General features: G+C 50.6%; 1 protein-coding gene across 1 annotated transcript in view; it reads right to left on the reverse strand.

The window, feature by feature from the left end:
• Positions 1-304: 304 nt before the first annotated feature.
• LOC133342256 (alpha-actinin-1-like) overlaps positions 305-18,962 on the reverse strand; it is an 80,233-nt gene continuing 61,575 nt past the window's right edge. Inside the window, exons 9-21 of the mRNA XM_061551296.1 lie at positions 17,383-17,475; positions 16,839-17,069; positions 16,020-16,167; positions 15,284-15,434; positions 14,359-14,467; positions 13,330-13,470; positions 11,479-11,661; positions 11,043-11,177; positions 5,836-6,015; positions 4,776-4,922; positions 4,166-4,246; positions 2,632-2,790; positions 305-2,205 (exon numbers count right to left, since the gene is read on the reverse strand). Coding sequence (XP_061407280.1) covers positions 2,047-2,205; positions 2,632-2,790; positions 4,166-4,246; positions 4,776-4,922; positions 5,836-6,015; positions 11,043-11,177; positions 11,479-11,661; positions 13,330-13,470; positions 14,359-14,467; positions 15,284-15,434; positions 16,020-16,167; positions 16,839-17,069; positions 17,383-17,475 — 1,917 coding nt within the window. The 3' untranslated portion in view covers positions 305-2,046. The remainder of the gene's footprint in view (positions 2,206-2,631; positions 2,791-4,165; positions 4,247-4,775; positions 4,923-5,835; positions 6,016-11,042; positions 11,178-11,478; positions 11,662-13,329; positions 13,471-14,358; positions 14,468-15,283; positions 15,435-16,019; positions 16,168-16,838; positions 17,070-17,382; positions 17,476-18,962) is intronic.

Raw genomic sequence — 18,962 nt, forward strand, 5'->3', positions numbered from 1 at the left:
TGCAATAGGGCACAATTTTTATATAAAGGATGGCAGAGCTTGGGCAATTGTTGGTGCCGGATCATGTGGATGCCCCACCCCCCCCTCTCCCTGTGGTTTATCCTCAGGCCTTTTGAGTCGTTCTCTCTCTTCGAACAGTGCGTGGCGGCGGTGGTGCCACGTTACAAGTTGAAACATGTTTCTATTACATTAATATTGACAATGTTTTTTTTTATTTCGTGCGTGTTGCCCGTTTGAACAATGTGTGATAATTATAACTTACGAAAGTCCACTCGAGTACGCTCATACAAGACATTCCAGCCCGTTTTGATCCAAAAATTATATTTAACCCACAGTTGAATACACGGTTTAAGGAGCATGATTGTTATGGATAGCAATTGCATGTAGAAATCTTTTTTTAACGACTCAAACAAAAATACGTCAGATTCTATCACATGCTCTTAATTGTGGATATGCAAGTACAATTACAGTAAATTGTTGCCCAATAAGCTCAAAAAAGACAATAAAGAATCAGAAATTACAGGAGTGCAACATCTTTTTACCACATGCAATGTCACCATGATAAAAAAAAAAATCTATTTAAAAGAAATAAAACTGCTCAATATTTTACAGTTGATTGTATTGACTGCAAATAACAAAATTACCATCGATTAGGGTTTGGGTGGAACAACCACTTAGAGCGTGACCAGGTAAGAGCACTGTGGAGCAGCTGAAAAGAAAACATCTAAAGAATGCGTCGGTAACGCTTGACACCAGCAGTTGAGCTCCCAAAACGGTGTGCGTCAGTCCCACCACCTATGTACATCGTGTATGAAAGTAAAGCAAGAAAATAATTGGCATAAAAACGGTGTTCTACACACAAAACAGCGGTTCGATTTCAATGTGTCCCCCCCCCCCCCCCCATTTTTACTGCAAGCACACACTTTTGTTTATTGTGAATAATCCATTGTGAAGCTGAATATATAGTGTTCAAATTCATTGCATAGTAGAAGAAAAAAAATACAAAACCACGAGCACAGCTAATGCCCCGTTTTAATTTGGTTAATGTCACCCCCACCCCAGCAACCACTCCTGTCTGAGCCCAAGCCCGTCAAGCGGCCAATGAACTGCCTTAAGTCTCTTAGAAGCACTCCGAATCAGGACTAAATCCGTTCCAAACATTTGCTAATATGATCGGTAGTATTATGACGAAAAACTACACGTAAATTTGCTCAAGATGTCGTTGTCCCAAATATAAATTTACAATAACTGGTGTCAGTCACAAGCCAAATCGTATAGATTACTACACAATACATGCACCGTTAGCATTTCGATAAAGATACATCATGAGAATACAACAATCTGCGAGCAGGTGTTCAAGTGGTGATAAATAAAATTTAGGAAGGCTGGCATTTGGCTATGGTTTAGGAATATATTAAACCTGTGACTTCCATCAGTGTGCTTGAAAAGGTGCTTGGATTGTTTTTTTTCTTTTTCAATTACATCAGCTAAAGATTTGCAAATGCGCAGGCACTAAATGTGTATTGCTCTCGACTGAGAATAAATCATGTCCATGCATTTGTATGCGTCCATGCATTTATGCGGGCCTTTCATAATAGGTGCTCAATAATAGCACTTAGCCCTACAGTCAACAAGGCTAACCGGCGGGAATATTTGTCTTTGTGCTTGCGTGCGGTAAGTGTGTCCGTGCATTTGCGCAGGTGGATGTGTGTGTGTGCCAGAAAATACGCGCGAGTTCATACGTTTGTATGTAGTGTGTTATGCGATGACCCATAATGCCTGGGTCCATCCCATGACCTTCCTCCCAGCGGGCTTTCGACACTTCACCCGACCTCAAAGTGCACCCAACCTGGCAGCACAAGCGGTGAGGTGACCTCACCATCACTTAGCGGCAAATGGCGGCTGTCGATGCCATGCGTGTGTGCGTGTATGCGTGCAAATGCGTGCAAATGCGTGTGCGAATGCCGGCGAACCGTAGGCAAGCGCGCGTGAGCCCGCGTGTATCTCTGTGCGCGCGTGCACGTGTCTGTGTGTGTGTGTGTGTGCCTAGAGGTCGCTCTCCCCGTAGAGCGCCGTCGAGAAGGACATGTAGTCGAGGGCGCCCGGGACGCCGTCAGCCCCGCGGTACGGCGCCATGCGCGCGATGCAGTACTCGGCCTGCTCGGGGGGCAGCTCACGCCGCAGCTCCTCCGCCGTGATGAAGGTCTGCCATGGGGGAGGGAGGGTTACATACCGCACGCGGAGAGCATCCGGGTCTCTTGGATTTGACATTCCTCGAAGAGACTGGGGTAACCATCTATCACATCAAAACACCAACAGGCCGACGCGCACATTTCACGAATGATTGTGGCCATGTATCTCCTGAAGCCATCTCACCGTGGCTAGCAGACCTGCCATTTAGCTCCTGAACATATTGCCACGTGCAAGAATAAAATATTCAGTTAATCTGCTCATCGTTGAAAAAAATTGGTAAGAACGAGAAGCTGAATCGTAAGTCCAGGAGGGCTGCAGTTTAACACATTTATTAACCAGTTAAGAATAAGCAACAAGAGATTTTCATTTTGAAAAACGTTTTGGGACATACGATCGCTCCTTGGGAATTGCGCACATCACAACCATAATAACACTGACCTTGTCTCCTGCCAGGATCTTGAAGGAAGCGATGACCTGGTCGGCCGTATCCGTGTCGGTCGTTTCTCGGGTCATGTAGTCGATGAACGACTGGAAGGTGACGTAGCCGGAGTTGTTGGGGTCCACGATGTTCATGATGCGAGCAAACTCGGCCTCACCCTACAGACGTCAAGCACAGCGGAGGTCCCCCCAGTGAGTAACACCAACGTGTGATGTGATACACAAATGCACAAAAGACAAAGATCCCCCGTGTAGCCTCAAAATATTGTTGGGGCAAGTGCTGTTAGCAAGTACCTATGAAGGCTGGCACAGCAAACGAGGGGGTGGGTGGCCAACACCACACCCGAGTGGCGATGTTTACACACCGCGCTAGGTACTTATTTGAGGCCGAGTAGACCTAGGCGAGGCCCAGGGCCGGTTCAGATAATCATCACTGGTGTTGATGGCCGTGCGCGGGAATCGAAACTCGGGTTGCTGGGTTCGTGCAGCACGCAAACCGAGTGTTTGCAAGTGGGAGGAAACCGGAAGAACCAGGAGAATAAGCCACACTTGTGAGAGGAGAAACTAGGAGGAGTCCACATCTTTGCCGCGCTGCCTGAACGTCCTTCAAAGCAACACAAGCCGAGGGTAAATGGGTAAACTGTAGCTATTAGCAGGATTCTTAATCTCACGGAAAAAAAAACACAATAAAATAAATATTTCTCACGTTTGCCGTGACAACAGTACACGGTGTGTGTATTTTTCAAAGTAAACATAATTTGTCAATAGCAATTGCATAGCGACACTTGGCAAGCAATCAGTAAAACGCTCCTTCTATATGAACTCGTACGGAAAATAGAAGAACAGTGAGCAAAGGCACGGGAAGAGATGCTTGCTCGTTAGGTGATGACGATGATGATGATGCCAATGATGATGATAAGCACACCTCAAGGCAGCACTCCAATAAATGTGTGGCTGGTGGATCCTGCGAAGTCTCTAAAACCCTCCAGCGACATGAAGGTGGGAAACCCTGAACTCGGATGCCATCGGGGTTTTGGGGACTTTGAGCACTCTCAACTATTTGAGCCGAGGAGCCATTCCCTCCCTCCACCCACCCACCCACTCTGTTCATAATTCCCCCCCCCACCCCTGCCCCCTTGTTCTTATTTTATTTATTCAAGAACCCAATATGCGCAACGCAAACATTAAAGAGCAGCTCACGAGCACGCAAACGAACCCGGAGCGACACGCCCTCAAGTTCGGGAGCGACTGGAGGACACTTGGGCTCACTGTCCTACCACCGTAGGGGGGGAAGGATCGGGAGCGGCACATTTGCAGGGGAAGGGAAGAAGGGGAAAGTGGGGGGGGGGGGGGGGGGTCTCGCGTGACATCCTTAAACTCGTCAACGCTTCACACTAACAAGTGTCCCCTCCGCGCGCATCCCAACCAGATTTTTGCCAACTTGCAATCCGCCGACTGCGAGTCGAACGCTTAATGTGACAGCGATCGTCAGCGCCGTGCGAGACACCACTCCCGCATGTACCACCGGGCCCACCTGCTGGTCGTTGCCGACGTCGTAGCCAAGGCTGATGAGGCAGGCCTTGAACTCCTCGGCAGCCAGAAGGCCAGAGTGGTCCTGGGAAAACAGAGACACACGGATTTGCACTTAACCACCAAAGCACGAGTGAATATGCATGTTTGTTAAAACTTCTTTCGCACCGTGCATAGCCAATATAGGACTAACAAAGACAAAGATCACCCGTGCAACCTCTGACAGACTGTTGGGGCAAGTGCTTTTAGCGAGCACCTACTGAAGGCACACGAGGAGGTAGGTGGCCAGCGCCACTCCCGGCCGCCTTTGCCTCCCTCGTGGAGATATTTACACATCACACTAGGCACTCAATCGAGGCCGAGTCGACCTAGGGGCGACCCAGGATTGGTTCCGAAAATCGTTACTGGTGTTGGCCGTGAGCGGGAATCGAACTCGTGTCTGAAGGGGTTCGTAGCGCAGCGCGCTGACCGATACGCTCCAGACTAAAATGCCCAGGCGTGGAGGAATGCCACTCGCTCGTGCCTGGCGTGTGCATCGTAGCAAAGAAAAACGACCGCTTGTCTCGGCGCGTCCACGCGACTGCGGCGAGAGCGCCAGGCTCACGCGCAGGTACCTTGTCGAAGTGGTTGAATGATCCGCGGAACTCGTGCATCTGTTCCTGGCTGATGCCCTTGGTGTCACGAGTCAGGATCTGGTTCTCCACCTCGTTGATGGTGCGCGCGATGGTGGTGAGCAGCTGCTCCCAGCCCACGCGGATGTGCTGCACACAGAGAAGAAAAAGTTTCCCGCAGCTCACACCAAGAACACTCGCTCTGCCCGAGTCTACACGCGTAGCGATTCGCGGATTCGCCTGTATTTATATTGAACTTTTTTCGCGCCATATGTGCAGGGGAAGGACAACTAAACACAAAATGCAGTTCCAAAGAAATTAGTTTTCAATCTCGATTTAAGTGCATAGCTCCAGTGGCTTCCTAATATTGGAAGGAAGAACTTTCCAGATGGCCGCAGAAGCGCATCTGAAAGCGGGCGATGCGGTGACCGTCTTTGTTCAATGGCGAGCCAAAATCCACTGCTGCGAGGATGACCGGAGTTTGCGCGATGGTTAATGCTCCTGGACGAGATCAGCAAGGTATTGTGGTTCATTTGTATAAACCACTTTGTGTAATGAGTGGGAGCTTATAATTTATTCCTTTGGCAAATGGAAGCCAATCCAGCTCAGCGTGTGATGCGTGCATCGAGTCATGTGTACACGAGTGAATTTTCCTTTTTTTTACAAGTTATATCCGCAACGCTTCTGTAAAGCGTAACGGAACAAACAATACCATACACATGAGACAAAACAAATGTGACATGCAATGCAAATTAGCCAAAGGAAACCCACAAGGAGGAATACATTCTTAAATGTAAACGCGGTGGACAGTGTACGCTGTAGGCGTGGGCATGTGCGATGCACTTGTGGAGTATGTAATGTGTGTGGTGAGCGTGATGTGCTTGCCTCCACGGTGTAGTTGGCGTGGTAAGCGTGATGTACGCGGGTGCGTGGTGAGCGTGATGTATGTAGTTCACGTGGTGAGCGTGGTGTATGTGGTGTGCGTGGTGAGCGTGATGTATGTAGTTCACGTGGTGAGCGTGGTGTATGTGGTGTGCGTGGTGAGCGAGCGAGCGGTCCTCACCTCCATGGTGTAGTTGGTGTGCTTGTTGTCGAAGATGAGCGCCTCCTGGATGAGCTGGTGCTCACTCTCCAGCTTGTCGATGTTGGGCTTGTAGTTGATGATGTTCTGCTCGTACTTCCTCAGCTGGTTCAGCTGGTCCTCCAGCGTGCCGTGCATCTCGATGGAGATGTGTCCGATCTCCTGCGCGAGGAATGCGGAGGGAGCACGCGCGCGCCGTCAGAGCGTTCCGACGCGGTGCTCACGACGTCGTTTGCCGCGCCGCACGTTTAGCGGTTGTGCTTCGGAGTAGCTATCCGTCGTTGCCGCCGGGTTGCGCCGAGCGTGGTTCGGTACGATGTCCGACGTTAATAATAATAATAATAGTTCAATTTGTAACGCGCGCAAATTTGCAGACGTAGTGGCCGCAACTCAGAGGCGTGGAGCCAAGCTCAGAGTCGCTCAGAAGCATCATTGTAGAGGTGAGTTTTTAAGTCTCTCTTGAAGGAGGCGATTGAGGTGATGCTGCGAATGTGCAGAGGGATATTGTTCCAGACGTTCCACCCCCGCTCCTCGGGAGCTTCTTCAGGAACGGAATTTAAATCACTATCTCAAGAAGCTCCCAACAAATAGCTCTTGTTAACTTGTATTTGTAGGAATCCATACTCTTTGGTTCTTTCGGTAAAGTCACGTAGGTAGAAAATAAAAAAAAAGTCACGTGACTTTACAGAAAGGACCAAAGAGTATGTTTGTATTTCTACTTTTTTTGCATAAATGTCAGTCAGTCATCTGAGCGACTATTATTATTGGCCCTATCTTCACTACGCCTGATGGACCATCGAGTATATTCCGACTGCCACTTACCCACCACATCGCTCTGAAAATGTTTGTGCCCCATGCTCGTATGACTAGGAAGTCACCGCTAATATTTGTTTTTCAAGTGCATCTTTTATAATTGTTTTCGTGCGTAACAATACTATGCAAGTCAGTTACAAACACACGGGGGAGCCACTGCATTATCTTATCTTGTGTAGATGTACACAGCGCCTTACTCCGATGCGCTTTACAGCAATTGTAAAATTATACATAAGATGATAGTGGTTGAGATAAAGTGTGGGGTAATTAAAAGTGGTTGTGTCGTAATGGTGACAGTTATGAGACAGGCAGGAGATGTTAAGGAGTTGGGGTAGTGATAGGGGTTAGGGTAGTGATCGAGGTTGTGATAGGGGTTGGGGTGGTGATAGGGTTAGTGATTGGGGTAGGGGTAGTGTTAGGGGCAGGGGTTGGGGTAGTGATAGGGGTAGCCCTGGTTGTAGCTGGGGGACGGGGGGGGGCAGGGAGTAGGAGTAGCAGGATAGGCAGGGGAGAAGAGATGAGGGTTGTTTTAAGGGAGGAACAAAAGCAGGTTAGTGAAGATTATTTTTTCATGTGCAGTCGGAGTTGGTTCCAGCGAGTGGGAGCAAGAAGAGCAAAGGAAAGAGAGCGAGACTGGGCGCAGGGTGAGGAAGAGAGGGACAGTAGAGACTGGGCGCAGGGTGAGGAAGAGAGGGACAGTCGAGACTGGGCGCAGGGTGAGGAAGAGAGGGACAGTAGAGACTGGGCGCAGGGTGAGGAAGAGAGGGACAGTCGAGACTGGGCGCAGGGTGAGGAAGAGAGGGACAGTCGAGACTGGGCGCAGGGTGAGGAAGAGAGGGACAGTCGAGACTGGGCGCAGGGTGAGGAAGAGAGGGACAGTCGAGACTGGGCGCAGGGTGAGGACAAGAGGGACAGTCGAGACTGGGCGCAGGGTGAGGAAGAGAGGGACAGTCGAGACTGGGCGCAGGGTGAGGAAGAGAGGGACAGTAGAGACTGGGCGCAGGGTGAGGAAGAGAGGGACAGTCGAGACTGGGCGCAGGGTGAGGAAGAGAGGGACAGTAGAGACTGGGCGCAGGGTGAGGAAGAGAGGGACAGTCGAGACTGGGCGCAGGGTGAGGACAAGAGGGACAGTCGAGACTGGGCGCAGGGTGAGGAAGAGAGGGACAGTCGAGACTGGGCGCAGGGTGAGGACAAGAGGAACAGTCGAGACTGGGCGCAGGGTGAGGAAGAGAGGGACAGTCGAGACTGGGCGCAGGGTGAGGACAAGAGGGACAGTCGAGACTGGGCGCAGGGTGAGGAAGAGAGGGACAGTAGAGACTGGGCGCAGGGTGAGGAAGAGAGGGACAGTCGAGACTCGGCGCAGGGTGAGGAAGAGAGGGACAGTAGAGACTGGGCGCAGGGTGAGGAAGAGAGGGACAGTAGAGACTGGGCGCAGGGTGAGGAAGAGAGGGACAGTAGAGACTGGGCGCAGGGTGAGGAAGAGAGGGACAGTCGAGACTGGGAGCATAGAGGACGGAATAGGACAGACGATTAAAGCAAGATAAGCTGGAGCAAGACCGTGGAGAGATCAAAAGACTCGAGTGAAACATTTAAACGTACAACGATAGTTGACAGGGAGCCAGTGGCGTTCGGATAGTCGAGCAGAAGTGTGGTCAAATGCACCGCAAACGTGTAACCTGACGCTCGATTCTGTTCATTCTCGTAGCGTCAAGCAAGCGCGCATTTCTCTTCCAGGAGTACCGTGTGCCTCGTGGCGGGACTGCGATTAAACGTGCCACAGCTTGCGATTCCCGGCCACGTGAGAATCTCGACAGGCGATGGCCCGTGGCTAATTCTTATGTAAACCAGCAATGGAATGCAGATCTTGCTTCAGCAACTGAGCACTGTACTAGACCGCAAGGCCGTAGCCATGGAGTCAACATTGGGGGGGACCAAATCTTCCAGGGGGTCTGCCCCCCCCCCCAGAAAAAAAATCCAAATTTGAAAACGAAATTTCCTGCCTAAAATATAAAAAAGTCACTAACACATAGGATGTACTTTTTATTTCTTTTTTACAATAATGTCTAATAGTGTATTGTATTACATTGCTCTGTTTTTTTCTTTTTGACCTTTTCTTGTTTCATTGTATGTAATGGCAGGGATTAAGGATTAATAAAGTACAACCATAACCACAATCATATAAACAGAAATCTATTTTATAGTAATACATTGGGGGGGACATTTTGAGCATATATATTATAATTACGGCCTTGCTACACCGTGGGTAGATTTGATTCAAGAAATCAAAAATTGCCAGCCCACGCGCGCAATGCAATATAATTCACTCTGCATTTTTACCCAGACACGGGGCACATGCCTTCAATGGAACCACCTAAAATAGGGAGGGGATACACATGTTTCATGGCACCTTTTATTTTGGTCCCATGATTCCTTGCAAAGGGTTTCTATTTGGTGTTTGAACATCTTAACACCTGTTTTATTTCCAGAAAGTGTAAAACCTATCATTATTATTATACACGCATTATTTAAAGTAAGGTGTTCGATTACAACACTTTGGAGAAGGCAAGCCATAGGCAGAGGACAAGAGGAAGGTCTTGAGCCTGGACATGAACAGGGGCAGGGAGTTAGCAGAAAGGATGGCTGGGGGAAGGGCATTCCAGACTACGATGGTAGCCGAGAATGAGTAACTTTCCACTTACCCAGAGTTTGATAGAGGGGTTTTGAAATGACTTGATTATATATGTAGAACTTCTTTCGTACCGCACGTAGCCAACCGTGTTTAATCGGGGGTTGCGGATTACTGAAGGCGAGGACATGTGGAGGGCATTAGAGTGAGATGAGAGGGGAGATGTGAGAGCGTGTGTAGAGGGGAGAAGGGTAAGATTGGGCGGGATAAGGAAGGCAGGGGAAAGTAAATAATGGAGTATCTCAAAGATAGTGAGGACGATCTTGTCGTTGGCTTAAGGTTGGGTTGGGAGCTTGTGGAAGGATCCCAGGATAGGGGGCGACGTGGTCTAATTCACTGTGTGTGTAATCACCACACATTCTTCGTGTGTATGGACACACTTCAGCTTGGATTGCTTAAAGTGATGAAAGAGAAACTCAAAATGAACCCACGCTTACAAAACGTTAAATGCCCCCGTGTGAAAATTGCAGGGCAGAAAATGGTTTGAAATTTTGAAGCCCTCATCACCTTTAAATGCAGTCTTTCGTTTCTTCCCAAGCCACTGGGAAATTATAACCGCACGGGCGGGCGAGTTGCAACGCCACCAATTACCACTGCAAGTGGACTGAGGCCAAAGAATTCACGTCCTGCGTTGTGCCAAAGGATGCATCTCGTCCCTTGCAGACAATGTCACAAGTAAGAATATGCAGCATTGTTTTTGTAGAATAGCCTAACCCTATCAACATCACCCCATAACTAGTGAAATGTCAATTAATTACAGCAACTACACACGCAATCGAACCAAGCCACAAGGCGGACCAATGCATTTGGCACAATTGCTCAGAAATAGTTTTTTTTTCCCACGCCAATTGCTCAAATTATGGCCGATTGGGAGCTGTGGGTGAGAATGCACATCTCGCAATCAAGAAAGGCGCGAGTTAATACCCTGGGTCGGCTCGGGGTCAAACTCGATTGATTATATCCCTCCCAGGACTCGTGCTATGGACAGTACCATTGTAGAAAATCCAATGGTTGTCACACCGAGAGTCGCCCGCAATGGTAATGTGGAATTTTCATCTCTAGACAAGACCGGCTGCGCCACTGGACACGAGTGCTCTGCCCCATTACTAAAGACCTCCTCTTTATCCACGGCACTACTACCCGCAACTCGGAGTGTCCCTACCTCCTGCGTAAGCGTACGGGAGCATTATTACCCCGTGGCGCACCACAGGAAAAGGAGCGACAACAAGAAGGGCACCGTTCAAGATGAGCAGCAGGAATGAACCGCCAGGCAAAAAGGAGAGGAGGAAAGGGGAGAAGGAATAAACAGGCCAAGATGAAAGGGATGTATGTTTATATGTACGCTGAATTTATTTCGCACCGTGCGTAGCCAACCGTGCTAATAATCGAAGGTGCGAGGGATGAGAGGGTGATGATGAGAGGGCTGGGAAAATGGGGATAGAGAGAAGGAAGCAGGGAACAGAAGTGAGCTGGACTGGGGCAGCGTCTGTTTTCATAGGTGGCAGAGGGGAGAGATTCAGAGTGGAGGTCGTCAACACACAAGCCATGTGATTGATGGGAGGCTTGAGCTGACTGAGATCGAGAGACAGAGGGATTCAGTGTGGGGGGTGGCCAAACAATCCACGGTGATTTTTGAGGAGGCCCGAGCTGATTTCGATGCACAGACAAGCTTGCTTGACTCTGCCCTTACCTCCATCTTGGTCTGTATCCAGGGCCCCACCGTGTTGGCGGACGTGGCGAACTGCTTGCGCAGCTTCTCGTTCGCCTGCTGCTTCATGAGCTCGTCGTGCAGTGCGTTGTCGCGTATCGGCACCTGCTGCTTCATCTGCATGCGCACGCCACGCGGGGGTGAGGGGGGGGGGGGGTGAGCGTCGAGCGTTGGAGGGCGCTTGCGACGGTCGTGGCCGCCGCTGCCGAACGTGTAACACGGCACTCCACTTGGGTGTTTTACGCTTAAAGTAAATAAAATCGCGCACGACGTTTGTGCGTACGTACGTACGGGTGAGCTACTTTTGCACAGAACGTAGCCAACCGTGCTAACCCAGGGCTGTCGCCATTCGTGTCGTGCCGATCATGGAGGGGTGGGGGGGGGAGGGTAACAACACGAGTGGTGCACGCGCGCTTACCCTGTCCCACTTGCTGGAGATGTCGTGTGGGGTGACCACGGTGTAGGGGTTCTGTCCGCTCAGCTTGATGTTGTGGGTCTGGGCCACCTGCTGGATCTCGTTCTGGACGCCCATGATGGAGTCCTTCTCCTTCCCGGCTTCCGGCAGCGTCTCCTTGAACTGCTCGTGAGCCGTGATCAGCCCCTGCAATGCACACGGAGTGGTGCTTAGTCACTGCGCCCAGAGCGCACCACTGGCGCTTGTCGGCACCACGCGTGGCGGGTAAAAGTTACGAAAATAAATGTGCTTTTTTATTTTTCCTCGCTAATAATAATTTCAACAAAAATATTTATACGTGCCAACTGCTATCTGTAACAATCACTGCTCATTCAACCGTGTACTCAACTGCGGGTTAAATTAAATTTTTGGCTCTAAACGGGCTGGGATGTCTCGTGTGCACGTATTCAATGGCCATTCGTAAGTTATAATTGTCACACGTTGTTCAAAGCCGGCAACACACGCACAAAGTAAAAACATTGGCGATGTTTTAATGTAATAAAAACATTTTTTACGTGTAATGTGCCACCACCGCGCACACGGTTCGCTCGTTCCCAGAGAAAACTAATCAGGGGGTGAGGAACCACAGACAAGCGGGAAGGGCAGCAGCCAGGTGCTGAGCCGGTGCTATCAGCAATCGTCCAAGCTCTGCGGTCCTCTATAGATCATGTAATATCTATGTTAAGGTGCTTTCAACCAATTAAGGAGTGTTTTATATGTGGGAGGAAACCAGAACGCCCAGAGAAAACCCACAAGTGTGAGGGTGCAACACTCTACGGACGGAGCCCACATTTGCTCGACCGCCTTAACCTGGCGAACCAGGGTATGGGACCCCGACGCCCACCGGAAGGGAGTTTGGCAACATTTGTGCGGTGATCCACCAACCCTCGCTGCCTCCACAGTGCTGGATTACAGGCCACGCTCGGCTAAACCGATTGCTCCCGTGCCATAAGATTCACGCCATGAGAAACGAAGTGTTCATTCAGAACTCTCGCACAGCAGTGTGAAGAGGACAGCCCACAGAAGTGGATATCATAGAGCTACCTCTGGGAACCCTTTGAGTGACTTGTGGTTCACGCAATAGAGGGCAGCACTTGCCTACCCACTGTGCCACCGGGAATCATGTTTTATTACCCGACGGTCAGACCAACATTTTAATTCTTAAGCGATTACATTTTGCCAAATCAAGTGCAGAACCAAATCCAACACGATTCGCGATCGGCATGAGACCATCAACTCGCTACACTCGAGAACCCGGTTTAGTCACGGGGCGGCTAAAACCTGGATTCAAACCCAGGTTCTCAGCCTTGCCAGCTCAGCGCGTGTACTCTGACCTCCGAAGCCAGCCGAGGGATGGCAAAGCCCTCCACCAAGGTGACGCACGCGTCTGTGATCCGGCATGTTGGAAACGAGGGTTGGTGGAGTCATGGAGATGTGCGAAATCTCCAATCTCGCTCTGGGCTTGTGGCAACAATTTGGCGCTAGCTATTGCAGAGCGCGGTCACGTTGCCGCAGTTCTCTGCGGCGAGTAGATTACAAAGAAAGTCTTTTAAAAATAAACGGCGCTATGCTTCTCTTAAATAAAATTAACGCCGAACCGCTCGCACGTTGCGAGATTCAGGCGGTGAAGGGGACCCACGCCCGGCGACTTGCAGACCTCTCGAAATCGGGAGAGGGTTGATGTTGTTATTGTAACGTCCTGACCCTGCGCCTACCGGACATCTGTGAAAAAGAGCTTCATAGCCCCATTGGATTCCTCCAGCGTAAACAAATATTCTGATTCTTGTACAAGTGGGCGCGGCGCCGCGACGGCACCTGGATCTCGTCGATGGTGTGCACGATGAACATGTCCTGCAGGTCCTCCGCAGCGCCGTCCATCCAGGTGTTGAAGGGCGCGGCGCGCTTGGCGAACTCCAGGTACAGGTGGTCGATGGTCTCCAGGACCTTCTCCGTCCTCTGGAAACACACACAGGAGGAGGAGATTCCGTGTGATTGCTGGGTCCCGCAAACTCACAGCGTGCGTGTGTGTGTGCCTTTGTCCTTGCGTGGCTTTGGGAGCGAGGTGGTTCACGCACTGTGCTACGAGCCGAAATCGAAAGTTCACTTCTATAGCATTGCTTTTTGCGTTTAGTTTGTCGTCTTTCCCCCGCACCTCCGATTAGCACGGTTGGCTACATACGGTACTAAATAAGTACAATATATATACGTACATGCCTGACGACCAGAGTGTGATTCCCACTCATGACCAATAATAGTGGCGTATTTGAACTGGTCCTGAGCCTCAGACTTAAATGAGTACCTGGTGCGGTGTGAAAACATCAATACAAGATAAAGGTTGGTCAGGTGTTGATACCGGCCACCCACCCCCCCTCGTGTGCCGTTCCAGCCTGAAAAAGGTGCTCGTTAACAGCACTTGCCCTAGCAGTCTGATGAGGCCTATGCAGGTGATCTTTGTCTTTGTGCATACAACTGGGGAACGGTGACACAATACATGACGAATCTGATGACCTGAATTTAATTGCCAGCCATGGCTCGAATCAGTGGCAATTATTAATCATGACCAATCTGATCTGTTGTCTATCGTCTAAAGACTATCATAGGCCGGTCAGTCTACTGTCTAGAGATCCCACCAGAGACCTCTTTGTCTATAGACTAAAGACCTCACCAGAGACCGGTAAGTCAGTCTATTGTCGAGAAACTCTGTCTGGGTAGCGTCTGCCATATACTGCTGCGGCTTCTCATAGCTACATCCGTCGCGAGCAACTCTGAGACGTGGCCATGCCCTGGTGTGGTGTCCTGCTGAGGCAGTGAGCGAGCGAGCCAGCGAGAGTGAGCGAGCCTTGCCTCGAGAGAATCCTTGCGCGTCTGAGTCCACTCGCCCAGGTCGTCCCACTCGTCGCAGATCTCCTTGCACTTGTTGTTCACGCTCGCCACGTCGTGATAGTTCAGGTCACTGCACGGGGGGGAGGGGGTGTGGAGGCGCGAGAAGGTTGGGGGGGGGGGTAAACAGCTCCGTCAGTCCCAACTCAGCTCTCACAGAGCGGCGCAGCATAACTGTGCCGACGCACGACGCGATTTACAATCGGCTCCCAATCCGCACATCTTCAACGTGAGCCTCCGGATAGCATGGTTGGCTACGTACGGTGCGAAAGAAGTTCAACATACATACAATCAGTGATCGGTGGCGGCAAACTGAATCGCGACTGGGGGAGAATCGTAACATTCTTACTAAAGTTCCTATCAAGAGACTGGTCTATCAAGTCCATTGTATAAACGCCCCATGTGTCGATTGTTGAGAGGCCCCATCAGAGGCTGGTCTGCAAGTCGATGGTCTTGAGACCCCGGTAGAGAGCGGTCTGCCCACTGATGCAACTGGATCAACCTCCCAACCGGGATTTTAACTCGTAACCTTCCCATTTGGGAGCCGCTCGCTCTACCTCTAAGGGTTTTGTGACGTAAATTCATTACCAAAAAGTTGCCCTGGAAAGGTCACAATACCGTAAACCAATTTCTTTAGAACAGTTTTTTGTGTTTAGTTTGTCGTCCTTTCCCCGCACCTCCGATTAGCACGGTTGGCTACGTACGGTGCGAAAGAAGTTCAACGTACACACGTACACACGCGCACCGTTTCCTGCCGAAACCCACGACCTTCAGGGCCGTGAGAGGAGATGCGAGCACGCGGCTAAACCCGGCCGTCCGTGTGGCAACGATCCCCAAGGGGGTGGGGCGGTGGCGGTGGCGGCATCACCGGGGCATGCCCATGACTTACTTGAGCTCCTGGGCGATGGCTGCGATCTGCTCCACGCGGTCCTGGTGAGCAGCCAGGTCGCTCTCAAACGCCTCGTGCTTCTTCAGCAGAGCCTTGAGCTCCGCCAGCGACACCGACTCGTAGTCCTTCTGCTGCAGCATCTGCTGCTTGCCTGCGAGCATCAGTCATCATCAGCATCATCGTCATCAGCAGCATCATCAGTATCATCAGCATCATCAGCATCAGTATCAGCATCATCAGGATCATCATCAGCAGCATCATTATCATCATCAGCAGCATCATTATCATCAGCATCATCTTCTTCTGCTGCAGCATCTGCTGCTTGCCTGCGAGCACCAGTCATCAGCGTCATAAGCATCATCATTATTATTCTTTGGTTCTTATTATTATCAGCATCATCATTATTATCAGCATCATCATCAGAATCATCAGCAGCATCATCAGCAGCAGCAGCAGCAGCATCGGCAGCATCGTCTTCTGCTGCAGCATCTGCTGCTTGCCTGAGCACCAGTCATCATCAGCATCCTATACCTACTACTTTCTAGTGAGCGCGTAACCACTAGCAGCATATTTTGCATCATTGTCATTATTACACGCAGCAGAATCAGCAGCAGCATCAGCAGCACCGTCAATCCACGACTCATTTCATGCCAAATAATGAAATTAATTAACACCATGAAGATGGCATTTGGTCACTCGGCGAGCGATCGGGATCTCCGGCATGCGCTCTCCATACCTTCAGTCCACGACTTGTGGATCTTGGCTTTCTGCCGGAACTTCTCGGCCAAGTGGTCCAATCGCTCCAGTCTCCGAATCTCGTTCAGCAGCCACTCCTCATAGCCCTTCTCCGCCTGCTCCAGGTGCGACCAGGCGTTCCCGATGTCCTGCGCCGCACGGCAAAAACAGGGGCGGAGGGATCAACGGTCGCGTCGGTCGCTGGCTCCGCGATGTGCACAGAATTTTCACGCCGTTATGTATAGTACACCCGAGGGATGAGTTTCAGATTTGAAGAGTTCAGGCTTTCAAGAGTTTTGGACACTGAAGGACCGTTTCGGAGTTTTTGGACCATTTATGTGATGTAATAACCGAATGCGTCTTCGTGCTTGTGAAAGTGATGTAATGTAAGTGACGTCATATACTGTCACGTCACACTTTTTCTAAATTTAAAACTCATTCCTTTAGAACAAACCAATTAGTATTTCCTGAAGAGGTGCATTGTGGTCACCTTGCTTTAGGTCGCCATCAACATAAAATGCAAGCAAATGTGACCCAACTGACAGCGGCAATGATGCAGCGATAGACGAACTGTGGACCAGTTTCAGCACAATAGGACTCATCGGCACAGTATATCTACCAATCTAGATCGAAAACTCACGTCTTTGGAACTGATTTTTTGTGTCTATTGTCCTTCCCCCGCACCTCAGATCAGCACGGCTACGTACGGGTGCGAAAGAAGTTCAACACACATTCATACATACACAAAGTCCACACATACACAAAGTAGATACGTGCACAAAGTCCAAAAAAATGTTAAACCCCCGTGCCCGGCGCTCACCGACACGAGCTTGCCCTCGGAGGGCATGAAGGCGGGGCGGTTCATGAGGCGCAGCTTGGTCTGCAGCGTGTTGAAGTTGATCTCCAGCTGACACTTGTCCCCCGCCTTGGGCGGCTTGTGCACGCGGCGGTAGTCGCGGAAGTCCTCCAGCTTGCCCTGCATGGCCGGCATGTTGTTCTGCGTGTTGCGGTCCTCCAGCACCGGGATCGTGCGGTTGATCCACTCCAGCAGCTGCACACGCACAAGAGAGATCGACGCGTTCGTGAGTGACACGCACACGGAGCCGGTCTGCTCCGAGTGGCAGACCTGTGCCACAAAGGCGCCCGTGCGTACGTGAACAAAAATAACATCGACTTGACTTGTTATGGACGAATGCTTTGAGTTTAGTTCTCTCTTTTTCGTCGGTCCACTTCTCTGCCAAGAGTCGAGCATTGAACAAGCATGACTCCATTGTCCCCCTCTCTACCGACGCCACGCATAAGCGCCCGCGCGTCCCCCGTGTTCCCGTATACAGCGAGGAGGCCGCGTACGGCGCGGGACTCACGTTGCTGGCCAGGTGCTCGTAATCCTCCATGAGCCGCTCATTGTCCTGGTTGACAGCCAGCACCTTGCAGATTCTGTTGGCGGCCGTCTCGGCCTGAGAGTGCAGCGCCACACACACACACGCACAGAAGCCGCGGTGTCACGTGCGTGGACTCGCACTCACACGGACATGGACGTGTACATGGACGTGGACATGGACGTGGACATGGACGTGTACATGGACGTGTACATGGACGCGCGCACGCCACTCCCTCCCACTCCGGCGCACGGAAGCGTCTCGCGTGATTTGCGTTTCTAGGGGCAGTGCGGGCGTGCATGACAGGACGGGGGCAGGGGAGGGGTGGCGGGCGGAGTTGGGGGGGGGCGTAAGCAAAGCTCAGAGCCGCGCACATCAAGGGCCCGATTCGCGAATGGAGAGTGTTCATTTTCGTCGTCAGATGTGTCACGGGAACGTTGCCCGTTTTTTCCATCAGCAATGATCGATCAGAACGAGGTTCAGCCGCGATGTGAATTGGGCACCTGATGTGTTGGCGACCAGCCCTATGCATTCCCGCTTTATCCTGATTATAAACGACGCTACTTTTTATCCGCTGCATTTTTAAGCAGTTGGGGTAGGGGAGGGAGGTGTGTCTTAGAAACCAGGTCAGGTGTGCGCGCACGATCAGATTATGTAATAATAGCGCGAGATACTGTGTGTCGTACTTTCCGGAGTGTATCACAATATGAAGAATACGGTAATATTATGAATGTGTCGGTGAGCAACAAACATTTTGCTCAGTTTTTTTCTTACAAAGCCTATTTTACTCATCAAGCGCGTGACGTTATTTTCGAATCGTTAATATCCTGCGCGAGGAGTTTTATACGTAGGCATGCAAAATAACTTAAGAGGACATTTAATAATCATAGGAGTAAACATTACTTTAAATGTAATCCCTGATGTGTAAAATGCAATAACGATCATTTTCCTGAACGTGCTCTGCCAACGGAGGCGCGCGTACATCGGCACGAACGGAAGGCCCGGGAGGGGGGGGGAGCGAAGAACACATGAGTGGAAACTGTACCTTGCTCAGGCCTAGCACAGAAAGAAGCAAGGAAGGATAAAGACACGGGCATCCTTTCCTCCCAGAGATTGCCTCAACTTGCAAAGAAAGAGCAGAAAGGGAGACAGAGCAGAGAGCACATACACACACACGCACAACAACAAAGGTTTGCCAAGACAAGGAATTCTTCTTGATCAGAGGGCATAGATCAAGCGGCCCCCGTTTGAAGTCGCGAGGCGCCGATGACATAAATCATGGACGATAGCAGTGGGCATCATGTCGGAGGTATGCGAGAGAGAGCGAGAGAGCGAGCGAGAGAGAGAAAACAGGCGGAGATGAGGAGCCAAGCGTGAATCTGTTTTAGACATCTCAGCAATCCCGTGCGTCTTATCAAAACCATTCGCGAATAGATACTTGCATAAGAAGTCTACGGGAACATAACAAGTCTACGGGAACATCTCAGCAATTCGCAAAGCAAACTCTCCAAAACTTGGCTTTTTGAAGCACCATGGCAGTGTTTGTTTGTCGTGGGTGTCGCGGT

The sequence above is a fragment of the Lethenteron reissneri genome, chromosome 14, assembly GCF_015708825.2.
Source record: "Lethenteron reissneri isolate LAM-NWPU_2019-01 chromosome 14, ASM1570882v1, whole genome shotgun sequence".
Taxonomy (NCBI): domain Eukaryota; kingdom Metazoa; phylum Chordata; class Hyperoartia; order Petromyzontiformes; family Petromyzontidae; genus Lethenteron; species Lethenteron reissneri.